General features: G+C 33.8%; 1 protein-coding gene across 3 annotated transcripts; it reads right to left on the bottom strand.

Moving 5' to 3' along the window:
• Positions 1–11,975: 11,975 nt before the first annotated feature.
• On the bottom strand, positions 11,976–19,545 carry LOC129899198 (dihydrofolate synthetase). Of its 3 annotated transcripts, none has more exons than XM_055974059.1 (12): positions 19,348–19,545; positions 18,578–18,893; positions 18,402–18,499; positions 18,147–18,297; positions 17,834–17,896; positions 17,448–17,609; positions 16,929–17,120; positions 16,717–16,816; positions 15,688–15,819; positions 15,394–15,525; positions 12,732–13,082; positions 11,976–12,340 (listed from the first exon to the last, which is right to left on the bottom strand). In XM_055974059.1, the coding sequence occupies exons 1-11, from the start codon at positions 19,452–19,454 to the stop codon at positions 12,742–12,744; spliced, it is 1,794 nt and encodes a 597-aa protein (XP_055830034.1). In that variant the 5' UTR covers positions 19,455–19,545; the 3' UTR covers positions 11,976–12,340; positions 12,732–12,741. The 3 variants fall into 3 exon arrangements, with proteins under 3 accessions (XP_055830034.1, XP_055830035.1, XP_055830036.1); XM_055974060.1 differs by having other exon boundaries at positions 18,578–18,701; XM_055974061.1 differs by lacking the exon at positions 11,976–12,340 and having other exon boundaries at positions 12,870–13,099.
• Positions 19,546–20,880: the final 1,335 nt, after the last annotated feature.

Below are 20,880 nucleotides of genomic sequence, written 5' to 3'. Positions count from 1 at the left end.
ATATTTTATGCTTATATACTCAGTACATATGTCGTACTGACCTCTTCTTTCTTCGGGGAGGCTGCGTTTCATGCCCGCACGTACATATACTCATTTTGGAAAGCCGCCAGCTTAGGATTCTACTCAGCGGGTTTGAAGTGCTCCATTGTCTCGGAGCCTAAGCTTTTGGTACCAGCCCTTATAATATATATATTTGTGTATTTAGGGGTACGGCGGGGCCCTGTTCCGTCATATATTTTTTTTAATTCTTTTAGAGGTTTGTAGACACATACGTGGGTTGTATATAAATATCGTTCGGCTGCACTACTATGGCTTATGTTTTGGGACGTTTCCATTCAGAGTGGCAGCCTCATCGGCTTGCGTATGTAAATGTTTATTTTGGGATGTGTTATGTTGTGCATCCTTGTCGGCTTGCATATTATGCTATCCTATCTTTGAAAATTTTAACTCCCTAGGAGACAGGTAATATCGGTATATATATAAGTGACAGTTTTGAGACGAAGTGCTGCCCATATAAAGCCCATATCATGTTCAGTTGCCGATTGATTATAGATAATAGACGTGTATATGAGTGTCCAATTCGGACACTAGTCATGGCCCACGGGATTGGATCGTGACAAATCACAACCACACGAAAAGAAGCATAACGTGGTTGCAAACGGCAGCACTTATACTTCATTTATAACCACATTTCAATCCCTTCAATATATACAAATTACCCTCAAATTTAATACCATGATAACGACAACACTAATCAAACTTTAATCCAACTAGAGCGGCCTCAATTCTGTCCATTTACAACGTCAATAATAACTATGTAATTTTCTTACCTCCAACTTCACTTAATACAAATTAATCTCTCCATTACAACATCATTAACTCCAATTTGAAAGGAAGAAACCCTACCTTAGCAATTTGGCTCAGCAACTCGGCTGAAAGTTGATGGACTTCTTGTTGATGGACTTCTTGTTGAACCTCCTTGCTGCCCCAATGATGAATCCCACGTAGCTAATTACCTTCCAATGGGTCGATATTACCTTAGAAAATTAATTTACGGAGCAAGACTTGAAGCCCCTCCTTGCTTCAGCCATGGCCGAAAGTTGCCATGGCCTGAACTCTCTTTCTCTCTCTATTTTTCTCTCTAGGGTTCTTAGGGTTAAAGATAAGAAAATGAAGTTCTTAGTCATCAATTCAAGCCTATATACACTACTTTTGAAGGTGACACGTGTTATCCCCTAAGAATGACACATGTCCAGCTCCTATAGGTCTACCTCATCTATGCACCAACCAGCTGATGCCACGTGTCTTGGTGGGATCCACTTTTTTTAGTAGGTGCATCACCTACTTACTCTTTTTCGTAGGTTTGTAATCTCATCTCACTTTAAGAAATTATGTGATCCTTGCTACTTAAGCTCGACATGTACTCAAGTAGCTTAATTATGTACGACATCCAAGTCAGTAGCTTACGCAAGTAGGTCGATTACCACGACTGATTACTTGGCCTCCAACTTCTTTTAAATTCTTCCAAACCTATTTCCAACCATCACTACTCACATAGAGCTAGCTTATGCAAAATATGGAGTGTTGCATCCTCCCTTCCTTCGGATCATTTGATAACATCATGGAGAACATGGATCACATGGTAACTTTAGAGAGGCTAAATAAATGTTTCCATGTACCAAGAGTGCGGGGTATAACACGGTCACAGACAAGAATAGTACTTATGATCACTACGTCAGATGCCTCTGCCTTGGTCTTTCCCGAAAATGCATAAAACTGAGCCCAGTTATCCTGACAGGCCACCTTCCTGCCTAGTTGGGCTGCTCCTCGGCCTGCACTACCATTACCTCATCCCCCACGGCCTTTCTGATTTCTTCCTCGCCCACTTTGTGGACATCCCCTACCATTGCTTCCCTCAATCGCGGGTACTACTGCTCTGGCTTTCTGGGATGCTGAAACTGTCCCGTGGGGGAAAGGATATTTCCTCCGTATATATCCTGATTCTCCACAATTGAAACATCCACGATCAAAGGACGGCCTGCTACCTAGGAAGGATACTCCCCGACCGTTATGGGTCGATTGCTGTTGTGGAGTACCTGAAAAACTGCCAGTAGAAAGCTCTGTCCGAATCGGTTGGGCTGCAATTACTGGCCTACCTGACCCTTTAGGACAAGATCCCTGGAAATTACCTGTGCTCTTGGGTTCTTAGCTAAAGTTTTAGCCTGCCTATCTCTTCTCACACCTTTTACCTTTTTCACAAAGTCAATGACTTCGTTGAAACTCCTGCCTAACGAAGTCATATGAACTGATAACATCTGCAACTCGGGGTTTAACCCCTTCACAAACAACCTGATCCTCTCTTCATCTGTAGTGACTAGTTGGGTAGCATACCTGGACAACGCATAAAATTTGGCCTCATAAGCAGCCACTGATAACCCTCCTTGCTCCAGTTCCATAAACTCATCCTTCTGTCGTCCCTCAAAGTAGAGGGCATGAAACTGAACCCAAGTAAAAAGGGGCAACACTGGTGAACGACACTCTACATAATCCCTCCATGCTGGTGTACTATACCCAGCTTGTGCAACTTCTCATAATAGTCAAGGATGAACTCATAGGCATCCTCATTCTCAGTGCCATGGAATACATGAGGCTTAAGCTTTAGAAACTTGGTCAGCATGTCATGCTCAGTGTCGGTCATAACAGGGCCCATAAATGGTCTGAAGAAAGCATTTGTGCCTACCACCTCATCTGCTAGCGGAGCTGCAGCGGCAAAAGGACGAGTAGTAAGAGCTGGTGTTGCGGACATAGTGGGGATATCTCCTGTGCCAGCCAATCCACTCAAAAAGGCCATGATATACTGAGCTAGTATGGGGTCCAGAGGGGGAAGACCAGCAGCCCCAGCTTGGATGTTTCCTCCTGTTCAGTATTCTCCTCTTTACATCTCCCTCTAACTCATTCTGGGGAATAGGAGGGGCCTCACCTACTAGCACCTCTTCAACCGGAACCTTCACTCTGACGGGTGCTGCTCTCCCTCTTCTCCTGACGTGTCTCGCTCTCCATCTTCTACCTCTGCCTCACCCCTGAATGGCGGACTCTTCATCTGGCTCCACTGGAGCTAAAGTCGTACACCATTATAGTATGTGTTAACCATCTACGAAAAAGAGAGTGAAAGAAGTTAGATACCAATTTGGATCACCAGATACCAATTGGAATCAAGTCATAGCATAAAGGAAAGAATATAACAAAACTTTTCCTAAAGTCTTGTAGCCTCTCGAAGAAAAGTACAGACGTTTTCGTACCGTTCCGCAAGACTCTACTAGACTCATTTTGATACGAAGAGATCAACGAACCTAGGGCTATGATACCAACTTTTTCACGACCCCGATCCACCGTGACTGGAACCCATACTAACCCTCCGGCGAGAAAACCATTTTCAATAGCCCAACAATTAGTAAACATAGAAGATAACAAGATAAGGATGCAGAAGCAGTCTTAATTAAAGATATAAGCCTGAGTCCCTATAAACTCAGGAAGGTATTGTCAATAACTTAAACAAGTACGCGGAAATTAACTTCTAGGAACTGAAAGCCGAATGTACCAAAACTCTAACAATATCAAGTCAAAGACTAGGGAGTGCAATCCCGAAAACATAGTCATGAAAACTAAACATTGTTTGACATTTTAGACCTGAAAAAAGGACTAGAATAAAGAGTGAGTCCAAGGTAGCCTGAAAGAATAATTCACCCTTGAACTTGAACACAACTACTCATCTAGGCGAGGTCTCTCCGCAACCTGCTGAATATGCCCTGTACTCAACAAAAAGATTGAGCAAGTGTAGTATTAATACACAAAATCAATGGTGTACAGGTAGGATCATGCGGTTAGCCACTAAGCGTATCATGGACAAGTAAACTCAACATAATAAGCACATATATATAGAATAACTTAAATAGTGTCATCTCAAATAGTATTCAGCAAGATCACAGTTCAACCACCTCAAATCATATAACTTCACATAAGGATCCTCTCATGGGACCTACAAACACTCAACTTATATCGAAATGTGACATCCGGTCCAAAGTTTGTGTAAGAACATGACACTCGATCTAAATATGTATCGAAATATGACACCCAATCCAATTTATGTGTTGGAACGTGATACTCGATCCAATTTATGTGCTGGAATATGACACTCGATCCCAACATACAAAACACCCACAATTACATTCAGTATTCAACATCATATTACCAAGAATAAGTTTATCATAACACAGGCCAACAAGAGATCATTTCATGTAAAATCTAACATGTTCCCCTATTCATATACACATATGCATACCATGAAGCAATTCAGCAAGTACATGAAACACATATGAGAAACCAAAACCATCACCTACCTCGAATTTGAACTTCAACCACTCTAAGATGCAAGAGTTTTCCCTTTCCGGGCTATTTTTGCTAGTTCTTAGTCTAAAAATAAGTCGCATATACAGAAGGATCAATAAAATAACCTAATTCACAAGAATTATAACATAATTCCACTCTTAGGCCAAAATCCATGATCCTAACCCCACCCTAGGGTTTTTCCCACCATTGATTTTAGTCTAAAATCCTCCCCCAATGATCACTCATCCAAGTCTACGGGTTTAGAAATTAATTTATAAGTTTAGGGAGTAGAAATCTTACCTTAAGCGTGGAAATCAGTGGAAAAATGATGAAAACCGCCCTGGGTCGCCTCTTGTCGTTTTAGGAACAATTTTTGCAGAATAAAACCATTTTTGGGTTTTTTCCATCTTAAGTCGAGACTGTCCCATTCTAGCGGGATCCATCCCACTCTAGCGGCTCCACTCTGGTGGGAATAATCCCGCTCTGGAGGGATATGCAGAAACTGTGAGCTCAGAGCTTGATCTCTAAGCTTCCATTTCACAACACTCCCCCTTTCAAAGACGTATTAAATTATATCCTTCACGCCAAGTTCTATTCTGAGAGTTTTGGATATTATATTATCTAATCAAATTAGAGATTCAATCCTTCACCATTCACGTGGTCACCCTAGACCTCACCTGACTTAGAATTCGTCCAAATCTGGCCTAGGCTAAATTTTTTCAAAATTACTACCCGAAGCTTTCTGATCCAAAATCCTTCCACATTGGCCTATCCATAATGACGGAGAAAGGTCTTTACAAACATCTTCATGCATCTTTTGAAAATGTGAGTTTTTGACTGGCCAGCACTCCACCTCATACAACAAGGACAGTCTGGCCATCACTCTATAGAACTTACCTTTAAGTTTAGGTGGTACCTTTTTATATCACATAAGACTTTAGAGGCAAGCCTCAATTTTATCCATGTCACCCCAATACGATGTGCGACATCATCATTGATGTCCTCACTTCCCTAAATTACAGACCCAAGAACTTAAAACTCTCTCTCCTAGGAATAGAATGTGTGTCAAGTCCACTTCCACGTCTACTTCATCCGATGTAACACTTGAATTTTCACTTCATTTATTCCATTTTGGTCCTACTCAACCTGAACCCTTTGGACTCCAGAATTTTTCTTGAAATCTCTAACCTAGCATTAAATCAGTACTAAGTCATTCATAAATAACATACACCATAGGACCTCATCCTACATAGACCACGTCAATTAATCCATCACCAAGGCAAATTGAAAAGGACTAAGAATTGATCTTTGGTGCAGCCCCATCTCAACTAGGGAAGTGCTCAAAGTCTCCTCCCAGCGTTCTAACTCGAGTTTGGACTATGCATGTCCTTTATTGCCCTAATATAAACCATCGGGACACCTCTAGGCTCCAAGCACCTCAGAGGGCATTCTTCACGACTGGGGGGACTCTGTGATAGGCCTTTTCAAGGTCAATGAACACTAGGTATCGATCCATCTTATTTTTTCTATATTTCTTTATCAGTCTTCATACAAGATGGATGGCTTCAGTTGTCGATCATCTCGGCATGAATCCAAATTGATTATTGAAAATAGACACTCCTTGCCTCACCCTCGTCTCCACCACTCTATTCCAAATCTTGATAGTGTGACTTAGAAATTTGATACCCATACAATTATTACAGTCTTGGATATCACCCTTGTTCTTGTACAATGAAATTATTGTACTCCACCTCCACTCGTCAGGAATTTTTTTCGTCTTAAAAATAACATTAAACAATCCAGTTAATTATTTTATATTTTTCTTGTCTGTGCTCTTCCGAAATTCCACTAGAATGTCATCAGATTTGGTCGCTCTTCCCCTGTTCATCCTATTAATAGCACATTTAACCTCCTCAATCCTAAAACACCTATGATACCCAAAGTCCTGATGTCTTTAAGAGTGCACCAAATCACCCAACTTAGTGTCTCTGTCCCCTGCTTCATTTAAGAATTTGTGAAGGTATGCTTGCCATCTTTGCCTAATGGCGGTCTCTTCCACTAATATTTTGTCTTCCTCGTCGTTAATGCACTTCACTTGATTCAATTCTTATACAAATCTTATCGAATGAACAAATCATATTCCATAAGCAAAGTATTGAAATACTTTAAGACGCTAAATTAATAAATTACATATCTTCATCTTTCATAAATAAATATCTGCGATTACATGTTAGTACAAACTTTGAAATACACATAATTTTATAAAAAACTTATTGGTTCAATAAATCAACAATAATAACAATTAGTTATTATTTGATAAAATTCTACCACATGATACGGACAATCTCTTCGTGTCGAGCTTGATCTTTTTAATTTTATGTTTCCTGGTATACTCACATATGCATCGCAACATCCTTAGCCCCGCCACTTTCATTTTCTGAAGGTAAAAGTTCTTGACAGGTCAACACTCCACGCCATACAATATAATTGATCTAACTACCTCACCAACATGGCAATAGTTTTTTTACAAACAAGGAAATAAAATTTAAAAAATATGGAAAAATAATACAGCCCACGATTTGATAGTTAATGGTATTCTAATCCCTTAAATTTCTCCTCTTTAGTTATTTACTTTCCACAATTATCTCAAGCACTTGTTAATTCTTTCTCTCACATAAACTAAAAAGATGATGTTCTAACCAAAATCAAACTCTCTATTTTCTCTTTTCTGAAAATCAATTCAATGGAAGCTATGAACAATGTTTCAATTTTAATTCATTACGATGGAATATGGGATGCAATAGATATGAATTATGGTATATGGTTCGATTTGTGATAAATTTTGGAGTATATTTTATTATATATCTTGATTTAGTTTCTTTTAATTACAAGAATAACCAAAAATTAATATTTTCCATTTTAATATTTGGCGTTTTTTTTTCTTTTTTCTTTTTGGTTCATGCACAATTTTAGGGGTAGTTTATTTATGGCATTTTTATTTTTTTTATTCAAATGCACAAATTTTGAGGTAGTCTATTTATGATATTACTTTTTTCCTACTTTTTGCCCTTTTTTTCTTCTTTTTTTTGGTTAATGCTCAATTTTAGAGGTAGTTTATTTATGACATCATTATTACAACAACAACGACCCAGTGAAATCCACAACGTGAGTCTGGAGAGGGTAAAGTGTACGCATACCTGAATCCTACCACGGTAGGACGGCTATTTCCGAAAGATCCTCGGCTCAGAAAAATCAAAATAGAATCAGAAAGAAGAAGTCAGATAAGAATAAGAAGTTCAAAGCTTGAAGGAAAACAACAAGTAATGAAAGCAAAAACAACCCAGATGAAATAGAACAATCAAAGTAACGAAAGTAATGAAGGCAATAAATAATACTAGACATCGGACCACAGGAAATTATAGTGCGCTAATAAGCCTACTACTAAGTAAGAATGACATTATTATTATTATTATTATTATTATTATTATTATTATTATTATTATTATTATTATTATTATTATTTTGGTTTAAATACACAGATTTCGAGATAGTTTATGGTATTACTCTTTTTCTATTTTTTTGTTTTATGTTCTGATTTTTCAAAATTTCATAAAATTTGTATTACCTTTTAGCTTTTTCAAAATCATTAAACCTGTGTTGCTTCTTTGTTGGTAAAAAACTTAAAATACTTTATCAAATTTAAGCTATAATTTCTACATTAAAATTTGTATAATAGGTATATTATATATACATAAAATATTTATCAATTATTATTAATACGATATATATGTTGTGTTAAATATACATATACATCAAAATTTCACCACAAAATCCATTTATATTTATTATTAAAAGCTAGTTTGAGTAAATATCGAAATCAATTTTTATCTAAATTAGCTTTAAATTACATAGAATTAATATGTCATTTATACCATTAGATTTCGCAGACAACTGAACATTATTTTCACCAACCATATAACTTATAAAGACACATACCAACTTTATACCAACCATTTTACCTATTAATATTTATCAATTTTATACCAACCATTTTATCTATTAATATTTACTAATTTTATACCAACCATTATATATATATATATATATATATATATATATCTTAGTTTAAACATACATGAGTGTAAATTTCAATATTACATCAATATTTCACCAAAAACATACATTTACATTCAACAAAGAAAATCAGTTTTAGTAAAAATTAAATCAACTTTAACCTAAATTAAGTTAAAATTTCAACATTAGAATTAGTTGGTATAAAAAATCAATTCAAATATTAAGGCAGTATTATTAAATCATAAAAACACCCATTTATCACCATTCACAAATAATACTTCAAGTCAACATACCATATCATGTTCAACTGCGAAAAAAATAACTAAATAAGAAAATTTAAAATTCAACAAGTTTAATCCTCAGGTGAAAAATTGGTGCAAGTCTTGGTAAAGCATATTTACTACAGGTAACTTTGCATCTCTTGAATTTTACCTTATTAAATCCCTTCTTATTGGTGGTCTCACTGGTTTCCTTCTTGCATTTTGTGGTAGAACTATCTCTTCCAAAACATGTAATGTAAAATACTAACGCTATATACCATAATCAAACCACAAAAAAATCAATTGTCATATACCATAATCAAATAAAAAAAATTAACTGCTATAAATCATAATATAATCAAACCAAAAATAGACTATCTTTTAAAAATCATAGAAATATTAAATGGTATGTACCATAATCAAACCACAAAAATAAACTGTTTAAATCATAATATAGAGCCCGTTTGGATGGGCTTATAAGTTGGTCAAACCAACTTATAAGCCTTTTTTAGCTTATTGTGGTGTTTGTCTAATGCTAACTTTAAGCCATAAAGTTCTTAAAAAGTCAGCCAAAAATGAAAAGTTAGGATTTCTAACTTTTTTTTTCTAAGTGCTTAAAGCCATTTTCTTTGACCATGGAAATTACTTTTATATCTCTTATATTTTAACTAAATTCCCAAACTACCCTTTTTATTCTTTTAACCCTACAATTCACATTATTTTTCTCATTTCTTCGGCATAAGCACTTTTATCCAAATACTCAACTGCTTATTTATAAAAATAACTTTAAGCACTTCAAAGTTCTAAAAATATTTCATACATAAAAGTTACTTTTTTAAGCCCATCCAAACGGGCTCATAGTGAAACCAATGTATAACTTAACTTTATGAAAGCAAAAAATACCAATGTATTAATAACTATTTTTGAAAAATCAAATTTAAAAATAAATCAGATTGTATACCAAAAGAAGAAAAAAAATAATAAGACTGCCAACAACTCAACCAAATGGCAGAAACAAAAAAACACAAATATATACCAAATTAGTAACCAAAATTTTATACGAACTTACACAACAAAAAATCAATATGAATTTTCATAACTTAAATAATTAATTAAAATAAATCAGGTTGTACACCAAACGAAGAATTTTTTTTTGTACAAACTAAAATTTCAAAACCATTATGTCTATCAATAACTTAACAATTTGATTTAACCAATAAAGGCATACTATACACTGAAATGTGACAATTTTTTTATACTAACTTAAACAGCAATAATCCAAAATGTCTATTCACAATTTATAATAAAAGAATATGTTATATACAAAAATAAGCACAAAAAATTAGTAATAAAAGTTTTATACCAACTTACACAGCAAAAAAAACTACCAACACCTCAACCAAAAGGCATAGACAAAAAAACACAATATATACCAAATTACACAACAAAACACCAATATAAATATCCACAACTTAATTTGTAAAGTAGCAAATACACTATATAACTTAACTTTATGAAAGCCAAAAATACCAATGTATCAATAACTATTTTTGAAAAATTATTTTTTTAAAAAAAATAATCCTTTGAAGGTACAATTAGCTTCTTCGTTTTTGAATTATCCAATTTAACACCTTTTCGATTTGGCATTTTTTCTTTCCATCAACCACAACAGACTTCTAACAAAAAAAGTACTAATTTTAAATAAATAAACAGTGAATGATGAATATTTCAACAAAAAGGTATTAACTAAAAAATTAATACCTTCGTATTGACTTTGGAAGTTGATTTAGGTTCATTGTTGAACTTGATTTTTTTAGTGATTAGTATTTCATCCTCGAAATCCCTCTCATGTGGTAAGTTTTTTGAATCAACAACATTATCGACCTTCTCCTTATCCTTGTAAGACCTTAAATTACAAAGTTTCTTATTAACCTTACTCTTTGACGAACTAATAGTAATACATTCGGGCTTTTCATTTTCACTGACTGGAGATAGAGGGTATGCATGTAACTCAAAACTCAATCTAGAACATACAATCAGAGGACTATCAACACATCTAATGGAATGATTAAGCCTAGGGCTTTTTCTGGTGGGGTGGTTTCCATAGTATGTTTTCTCATGAACTTAGTGAAAAAATAAAATATGAGAATGGTGAAAACTTCAATAACTCAATAATAGAGAAATTATATATTTCACTTAGAAATTACGGAAGTAATTTGTAAAAACAGAGAAACCAACAATGTAGAAATCAATTTTTTCACCTTGGAATTATCGAATCAACCTGTAAAGAGAGAGAGATTTATTTACAAAAGTAAAAGATATGATTAGATGGAGGTAAATAGTGGGTAGAGAGAAAAATATCAAAGTAAAAGATTTGATCGAGGGATACATTCATAGGCTGATATTATTGTATATACAATTAAACAGAAAGAACCCTATAAAAATGTATTTCTGATAGAGAAGCCAAAAAGACAATAATTATCAATTTTTTAAAAATCGAAACATAATCAATAAATAAGGAACAAACAATGGCTCATAATAAAATACGAAAAAATTATTCTATTATTATATATGTAATTAGAAACTTAATTTTGTAAATAAAAGAAAGTATATGTATATATTGTTAATATGTATCTTAAATTGAATATTCTTGTAATTTTTTCATATAAAAAATATAAAAAAAGTTATTTGTATCTTCATCGCATTCCAAGTTCACAGTTGTTTTTGATGTTCCACATTCCTGGTTAAAACTTACAAAGTTTATTAAATTTATATTTCTTAAAATATTTAAGTAAGGTTGTCATAGACAGTTTTTTTTTTAAAAAAAAAGTGGACTATACTGAATAGTGAATACGTAGGTTAAAAATAAACTGTTATAAAAAGTAAAATATAACATAAAATTTAATTCCAAATAAAACTTATCTAAATAGTAAAATATTATTATAGAGGGTGTTGTTATAGAAAAAATTGTACTTTTTTAATTGTTTAACTTGGTCCGAAATATCTAACAACTTGTTTAGATGGTTGTTACCTATAATTTCATAACGTATCGTAATATTGTATCACATTATTTTAATAATATAATATATTTGAATAGATTTTATCAGTTCCATCATCAACAATCTGAAGCAATATCATAAAAAAAAAAGAAGAAGAGGATACAAGGTAAGAGTTATTATAAACAAAGTATGATAAAGGATAAAATAAAATTATTAAATAATAAATAAAGGCAAAAGAAGAAAAAAAATAACGATGTGATCAACCAAATCGATTACTACACTTTCGCCGTTACATAACATAGAACTTAACGATACAATTGAGTAATCAAAATAAACATTGTACAATACAACAAGGTAACAACCACCCAAACAAGACTACCCCATATGGGAAGCTTTTTACACGACAAACTTTTGTTCAACACTACTCTCTTTTACACCACTTTGGCTACTTGGCAACGTACAGTGTTTGCACGAAACCTGTTCTAGTGCTCTAAACAAGTACAGGAACATTAATTTTTCCTTCACTTGTACGATGTGTTTCAGTCGAGTTAATTGTTTTTCTTCCTGCTCCAGATACCAGAGAGATCCATGTAATAAGTTAAGTTGGCTTCCACAACTGGGCTGCAAGGAAATACACATTCAAAAATCACGTCATCATCGTAAACAATTATACACTCAATAGGACCAAAGTGAGCCAAGGAATCATCCAATCATCCACAGTTCATCTATTCAATTTTTACCCGGGCAATTTCAGGGCTCTGAACCTCCTAAGCTCATTTAGAACTCAACTCATCAAAGGGCTCTGGCAAGGCCTTAAACATATCGCGCCATATTTAGCATAAATAGCCCAAAGAACCAGAGGACACTAATAGAGTAGAATTGATACAGAAAATGCATATAATCGACCCCAGCTCATTTGACATTTCATTAGTTGATAAATTCAGTCACCTTTTAATAAGTAATTCTATATCAAATGTTTTCAAACTAGTACCCAAAATGGAAGTTCTCTTACCAAATAGGAATCAGCTGTGCAAGTAGCCTAAAACAGCAGAAACAATATGCAAAGAACCAGTGACTACTATAATTCTAGGTTGTTCTCCAGTTCTTTCATTGAGGATCTTAAAACCAGCTCTCATGCAAGCCAATAATGATCCCTCCGCAAGTAAAATGCTTTGAGATTCCATCATCCCTGCAGTTTGAAGTGATTGATCCTCACTATCTGCAACTTTGAGGTCAAGAACTTTCATATTCATCTCTCTCGAAGCATTAACCCAAGCACATTTCAATGAAGATGCAGAAGCCATTCTTGATTTAGCACCAGCGATGTCGACTTCTGTAGAAAATACAGCATCCAAATCCCCAACTGCCAAAAGAATGGCTCTGTCTTAGTGGAGCCATTTATCATACAACAATCACATACCAAAAAACATGTAGAATACAAGTATAATGTTCGAAACAAACACTCTAATATTAGAAAGCTGAGAATTCACATTTCATTTAGAACTCACATTAGTTGTTTGTATTAGTAACTAAAAAAAATGTAAATGGCCAAAAGTAAGGAGAGAGTGAACAACGTTATATTTGGAAAGTTTGCTGCTTGAGTACTCCGTATGTCTCAATACCAATTCCTTTGTTTCCAGTTTTAGACGTTTTAAGGAGATATCTATCTTCCTAAAATTGAACAGTTATAAGTTGTCTCATACCAAGAGAAGCTAAATAGATTGACCTTATAAACTTTCCTACATGGAAAGAATCTGATAACCCATATTAGGCTCAACTTGTTACATAGAAAAATGCACAAATAGAGCAAGAAGTCATTTTGATTAGAAGATTGTGAATACTCCTTTTCTGATTGATTGAAAGTGGCAAGGAAATACAAGCAAAAACTTTGTTGGCTCAAGAAGCAACTGAGGAGAGAGAGAGTAGAAAAGGATATACAACTTCTTTTTTAACAAGAGAAGGCTGTGCAACTAACAGGAATACAACATCTTCGTCGAGCCAAACGAATATTGATTGGATGCTCTAAGGTGATATGTTCTTTAACCTTAAAACCTAATAATGAGGTTTCAAAAGTTTGTGCCTCAGGTAGGTAAAAAAATAATAATAATAAAGGTCACATCCCAAATTTGTCTTTGAAATCAAACAATTAATCAACCATGCCACAAATCCAAACTAGTTAAAGTTGGTTGTCTGAATTCTTCATAATCATTCAGCTCTATTTGGGTCTATTCCATTCCGAAAATAAATAATGTCGTTTAAGACAAATTACGAGCTTTTGAACTAAGATTATCTAAATATCGCACTTATCCCTAGAGTAACATACAAAAGATCCAGACAAAAAAAACTCCCATTAAGACCAAACCTATTTATCCGAAGTTCGCAAAGGGACAATTCTTGTTAAGACCAAACATAATGTAAGCATAATAACTACACCTTTATCTCAAGTAGTAGCTGTCATCTATATGAATTACTTTACTGCATTTGTATTCTGTTTTTAGCTAAGTTCACATTGACTTAGAAAGGTAGTAGTTCTTTTCAACAGTTCCGTTCCATGTAATTTTAGGTTTACCCTTTTTCTTTTAGCACCTTCAATTATCATACACATCTCCTCGCCAGACACAGAATATGAAGTCTATGTAGGACATAACAAAATCATCTCAGACAACTTTCTCCCTTATATGCACCGTGTTTGCCACTTGAACCCTTTATCATACGTCATCATTTCTAATACTGTTCAATCTTTATGACCACACATTCATCTTTAATATCCATTTTTATGACACTCATCTTATGGATATTTAGGTTTAACGACCCAATATTTGCTGTAACATTCTCGCAGTCGCAAGACTAGTTCATTTCATCCATCCAAATTTTAACTTATGCCATCCCTTTTTAGCACCTCCAACTATCATATCGTCACACTGAAAGACTGCATATGAGGTCTATCAATGTGGGACATAACAAAACCATCTCAGGCAACATGCTCTTAATATCCTCCACATGATCCATTTGAACCCTCTATGGGATGTTATCATTTCTTATATTCTTCAGTCTTGGCTCATCTTTAATGAAGGCAAATCTATCTTTTAACATCTGCATTCCATAAACAATATATCTTGTGGATATGTTACGCTTGGAGACCCAATCATTCGTAGCCATATAACATCGTTGACTCATAAAGTTTTAAGTATCTTTTTATCACATAATATTCTCGTAAGACGCCTCTAGCCATTATTTTTTAACTCTATGTTTTGCCTGTTCATCTATCATGCCATTCTACTCAAAGACTAAGTCCAAATGTCCGTATTGTATTCATTAGGCATCACAATTCTGTCTAATCTTACTTCACCTTCATTCTTCTTATAAGGGTTTAAACTTGCAATGTATCATGTCTAACTTCTATTTGTCCTAAGACATTGCTCTCTAGAGTACTTCTCTATAGTTTCAAGTCTTCATTAAGAACTCTAAAGAATTAATAGTTTTGGGACAAGTATTTAGTTGCAAAGTAACGGTAGCAAACGCGCAAAAAGGGTTAAATTGACAACAAAACTATTCCACAATTTTCAGGTTATACCTATGCTATAATTGAAAAATTAAATGGGTACATGATCTAAGAAATCACCAACTAAAAAAGGATATGGATACGTGAAAAAGAAATTCAAAATTGGTCAAACCTGAGAGTAGCTCTCTTGCAAAACCTAGATGGTCCTTGTCATTCGCCATAGCAACCACGACAACCAATTTTGCCTTTGGAAATGTCATCTGCAACGTGTTTGCCAAAGCCCTGGCAGATTCCTTCGTATGTGCTGAAAATGTTTATTCATTATCATGTTATCCAAGTCCAAGAGACAGACAATTACAACTCTTGAAAACAGATATAAAACACTGTATTATCCATGTCTATATGTAACACATATATACACACGTGCACAAGTGCATGACCAACAATAAGAACATCAGGATTCAACCTCCATCAAGTAGTATAGTTGCCCCAGATACTCCAAGTAAATTAGCTTCTTCTGAAGACAATATTTGGGTTCTCCCTTGCAAAAATGCGCTCTCCAGACCAGTACGAATAGATCCACTGGACAAACTCCATCCTGGCATTTAGACGCATTACAAGAATAAAGTTAAAAAAGAAAGTTGATCATATTATACAAGCAAATTATCAAACTACTTCAATCAAGTACCTGACATTGTCAATGTAAACTTTGTAGTTAAAATGACTTATATCCATTATTAGATGATTACAATCTACTTCTAGTAAAACGGAAGAAATCTTATGAAGCTTTAAGATTAACTCCACGTTCATCCTTTTCCGAATCTACTAGAGTCAATCAGGAGAAATCATCCCAATTAGAGGTAAACCCACAACTGAAAAGAGGAAATACCAAATTAATGTGGTCAAGCATGTGTTGGTAGCTAAATACCCCTGGAATAATTCTAGCGGTTAAAGGTAAAGCCTGACCTAACTGCTATTAATGTAACAGAGTAAGCGAGATTTGCCAAGATAAATCCTTCAAATCAACAATATAAAAAGCGAAAAGCTTTGAGATGAGTGCTCTATTTCATGGAGCAAGCTGTAAGCCCAATGATTTATGCAGTTTTAGTGTCCTGAACGCCATAAAAATATGTCAAATCAGTAAAGCATAACAGAATAAAAGGTTGAATACCTATCAAAAAGAATAATACAAGGCTATATAGTCTCCATAATGCATCAGCTAATCCGTACTGTTAGAGAAACATCGTAGCTTAACTGGCAAGAAAGCTTTATCTACTTTTCCTTATGAGTATGCACACGTGATAAAGGTTTCAAGAAGTGACATTAGAAAGCCATTCCATAGTATAAATTAACTGAGCACTTAACAAACTCGGTTAATGTTTCTCATGACTAGAAAACAAGGTTATATGATTTCAATTTCCATCAGAGTCGAAAATTTATTAATTTGCAAGAACTAATTTTGAAGTAAGAACAAAAGAAAAATTTGAGTCTTTACCTTGCTTATTAAGGCATAATGCTGCACATGTGGCAGTTACAGCATTCTGAAGTTGGTGAGCTCCAAGCATGCGTAATTTCACACCTAAAAGTTCAATAGACTGCACTATTTATGAAAAAGCAATTAATAGCTTGTTATGTTGTTAGAAATTGAACAAGTTTCAAAAAGCCCAATTTGCATTCTATGAACCACAAATGAATATCAGTATATACCAGATCAAAGTCCTTCTCAATCTGGAGCACTATATCACATAATTGCCGTGGTATGCCATTCACTTCACAGAAGCCTCTCAAAGAGCTTCTATTTCCAGGATCAGATGCTGATACCACTGGAGAAGACATAGAAGATGCTTTTCTACGAAGAATGCACTCAATGGATGGAATGAACGGACCTCCTATAACCAGCTGAAATATTGAATTGAAGCAAGTCAAGCATAGTTGATCCAATAGCAAGTAAAATAATTAATGATAATTTTTTAACATAACATACTACACAGACAACATTAACAGGTTAATCATCTTTACCATCTCATCGAAGTTTGAGGTTAGAACTAGCAGACTACTACCCTAAATAAATACAACCATTATAAGGCATTGGCTGTTTTCCCAGTGTCTGAAAGCACATATGTCTAGATAACCCTAAACAGAAAACATCAGATCAAACACAATTTCAAGAAAAAAAATTCATCTTCAAATATATCCAATGGATAGGTGAAGGAAAGACCACCTAACTGGACGCCCATTTTTAACTATTCCTGATTTTGCCACTGCTATACTTTCCAAAGAGCCCCCAAGAGCATCCAGATGTTCCTCGCCAATAGAAGTTATGATTGATATAGCAAGATCAGGACCCGAAATAACATTAGTGGCATCTCGTGCTCCACCCAATCCAGCCTATACGGTAGGGGAAAATATAAAATGTGAGTGTACACACGAGTGGAAAGAAAACTTTGGACTTTGGAGGAAAAAGAAAAGAAAAAGAAGAAGGAAGACCAAATATCTAATATAGTGTAAAGATTATTTGTTTAAAACACCAACTATGGTGGAAAGAACAGAGGAAGTGGGGAAAAAAAGAGTACAGCTATTGTAGAGAAAAGAGTCAAGTCAATGTGTTCAACCTCCACAACTGCAATTTCCGTATTTTCTTCAGCAAATAGGCTGAATGCAATAGCAGTAAAAACCTGACATTTTAAGAAAAAGAAGAAACAAATTAGACAAGACCATATACAAAGCAGACCAAAAATGAGAATTAAAGAGTAATTTGGAGAGAGCAAATTCTTGTAACTATAGAAATCAAATCCAGAAATGGAAACTGTTAAGATAACTCCAGAGGAGAAAAGCATCAAGGCATTTTCACTGATGAGTGACGACTAATCGCAAACCATCTTTCAATCAGTTATGTATTGCAAGCTGAATGGAAGGGAAAAGAACCTCAAAATGACTGAGACATCCATTCTCAAGTTTCACTGCCCTCTCAAGAACCTCCCTCCTTGTATTGAAATGATGATTCAATGCCTTGGCTGATACTGGGTCACCCCACCTTCCCAAGGTTATGCGTTCCCTGATAGTCTGTATATGTGGACTGCTCATATGCAACAAATCAACTAGTCATACAAACTACATACAACGTGCCCAGCTATAAATAAGTAGTTAAGAATGTTACTGATAAAACATGTTTGACAATACCTAGTATAGACACCAACAGAATAGCCTTCTGCCCTCAGTATAGTGGAGAGGAATGCAGCTGTTGATCCTTTTCCTTTTGTTCCAGCAATATGAAGAGTCTACAATAATTTGCAAGGAAACTGAACACAAAACTACAAATTGAACTGAATATAGAAAAATAGAGAAGGAAATCTGACCTTAAACCTAGATTGGGGATTACCCATGAGTCCCATCAAGCGTCTCATTCTTCCTAGATCAAAACCATCTTCGGAATCTGTTCCTGCGCCTTTGGGAACCCCTGATTTCTCGAAGTTGTTGAGACTGTCCAAAAATTCCATCAATTCGTCTAATTGTGGGTCCTCTCGCAAAGTGGACAAGGAATAACGGGTATTGTGGACAAGTCCAGTAACTGAGCAGAGCATACTTCTCTGAATTGAACGAGTGAATCCACAGAGAATGCTAAGATTTTTCATTTTTTTTTGGTTTCTCACACTAGATAGATTGCTTCTCTTTCTGAAACACCACAAATCATTAAAAACTGTTTTTAAATTAAACTTGAGGGAGAGTTTGATTTTAAAACCCTATTATTTCATAGGGAAAAGGTCATCTATGAAAAAAACCTCATAAATATCATTTTTTTATCTTTTGGTTTAAAAATATACTTAATCACACCCCTAACCAATCGGAAATGACATAAAAATACCCTTCTTTCACCTTTTGATCTAAAAATACCCTCAATGTTTGTTATTGGTTCAAAAATACCTCTTCTTCTACCTTTTAGGTTAAAAATACCAACAACCTTTGTTATCTCTTTATATTTGTGGACAATATTGTACCAGCTGACAAAAAACAAGAAAAAAAACAACCCCATATAATCAAAAAAAGGAAATTTAAGCTGAGATTGAAACAATTCATGCTCAATTATTCAAGAAAGACTAAAAAGGGCAGCTAAAGAAACAAGCTTTACCTGGAGATAGCAATTAGAGGGGGATTAGCAGGGGAGAAATTGGGAAATGCAAATGAGGGTCTAAATAGAAAGCTGCTGCTCTCACAAGAGAGCACTAGGCTTTGCATTCTTGAAAAATTCCACCAGAATTCAGGAACAGAAAGAGTGATTTTTAAGAAAGATAAGGAAGAAATAAAAGAGGAGTGGACAGAACAAGGACAATCATTAAAAACTGTTTTTAAATTAAACTCTCCCCTCAAATTCTTTTATCCTAATTAAAATTTTAAAATATCTATTATACCCTTTTATTATCAATTTTTTTTACTTTTTTAGAAATCATGATATTTTTATTTTTTTTATTTAATTTAATAATTTTTTTATAAAAGCATAAACATTATTTTTGGACAAAAAAATAAAAAATACTACTTAAGTATATAAGTTAATGATATTCTATAATGAAGTAAATTAGCATAATGAGAAAATTAATTTTATTAATAATAATCAAAACTCTAATATTTATTTATACAAGTGAAAATATCAAAGAATAATAACTATAGAAATATATTTCAATGTAGGAAATACAAATAATTATGGACAAATTTTTAAAGATTGTATTATTTAGATTTTAAATTATTTTAGATTATAATTTATGTAATAATCCATCAATGTCAATCAAAATTTATTTATTTATATAGAAGAGAATACTCACCGCCATTTATATTACTTGACTCTCATTCTAAAAGTAGTTGTTTTAATTTACTTGTATAATTTATGAAATTTAAGAAATTTTTACTATCTTTTTATTTCTACCCTTAATATTAAATAACTGCATAAAATAGTAATAGTCAAATTTAAGGTTTCAAAATATTATTAGTAATGTTAACTTAGTAAAATACACCTCTAATTAATTTTTTAAGGGGTGTCATATATATCAAGAAGAGTCAAGTAATATGAAACGCATAGAGTAAAATAGTGGGAAAAAGAAAAAATATATGTATACATACATATACACACACTTAATGCATATTATATTGAAATAACGGCCATAAGAATAATATTAAATTTTGTTATAAACTCTTAAAACTATTATTCTACTTATAATGTTAAAGAACTTAAAGAAAAAGTTATAAATATATATGTTAAAAAGTAAATTATATATAATATAAAGTGATATTAAATAGATGTGATATAACAAGAGTAAAATGGACAATACATGGAATAAATGGGGAGTTTGATTATTGTTCAAAGTTGAGGGAGAGATTGATTTTAAAAGGGGTAAAAATGACTTTCACCCTATTATTTTATAGGAAAAAGGTTTATAAATACCCCTCATCTATGAGAAAAAACTCATAAATATCTTTTTCTATCTTTTGGTCTAAAATACTTTTAGCCCATTTTTTTGGCTCAAGAATACCCCTAACCAATCGAAAATGGCTCAAAAATACCCTTCTTCCACCTTTTGATTTAAAAATACCATCAATCTTTGTTATTGGTTCAAAAATACATCTTCTTTCACCTTTTAGTCTAAAAATACCATCAACTTTTGTTATCTCT

Source organism: Solanum dulcamara, chromosome 8, assembly GCF_947179165.1.
Source record: "Solanum dulcamara chromosome 8, daSolDulc1.2, whole genome shotgun sequence".
In the NCBI taxonomy this organism is placed as follows: Eukaryota; Viridiplantae; Streptophyta; class Magnoliopsida; order Solanales; family Solanaceae; genus Solanum; species Solanum dulcamara.
The sequence above is the reverse complement of the archived record's forward strand: the minus strand, read 5'-3'. Positions and strand labels throughout refer to the sequence as shown.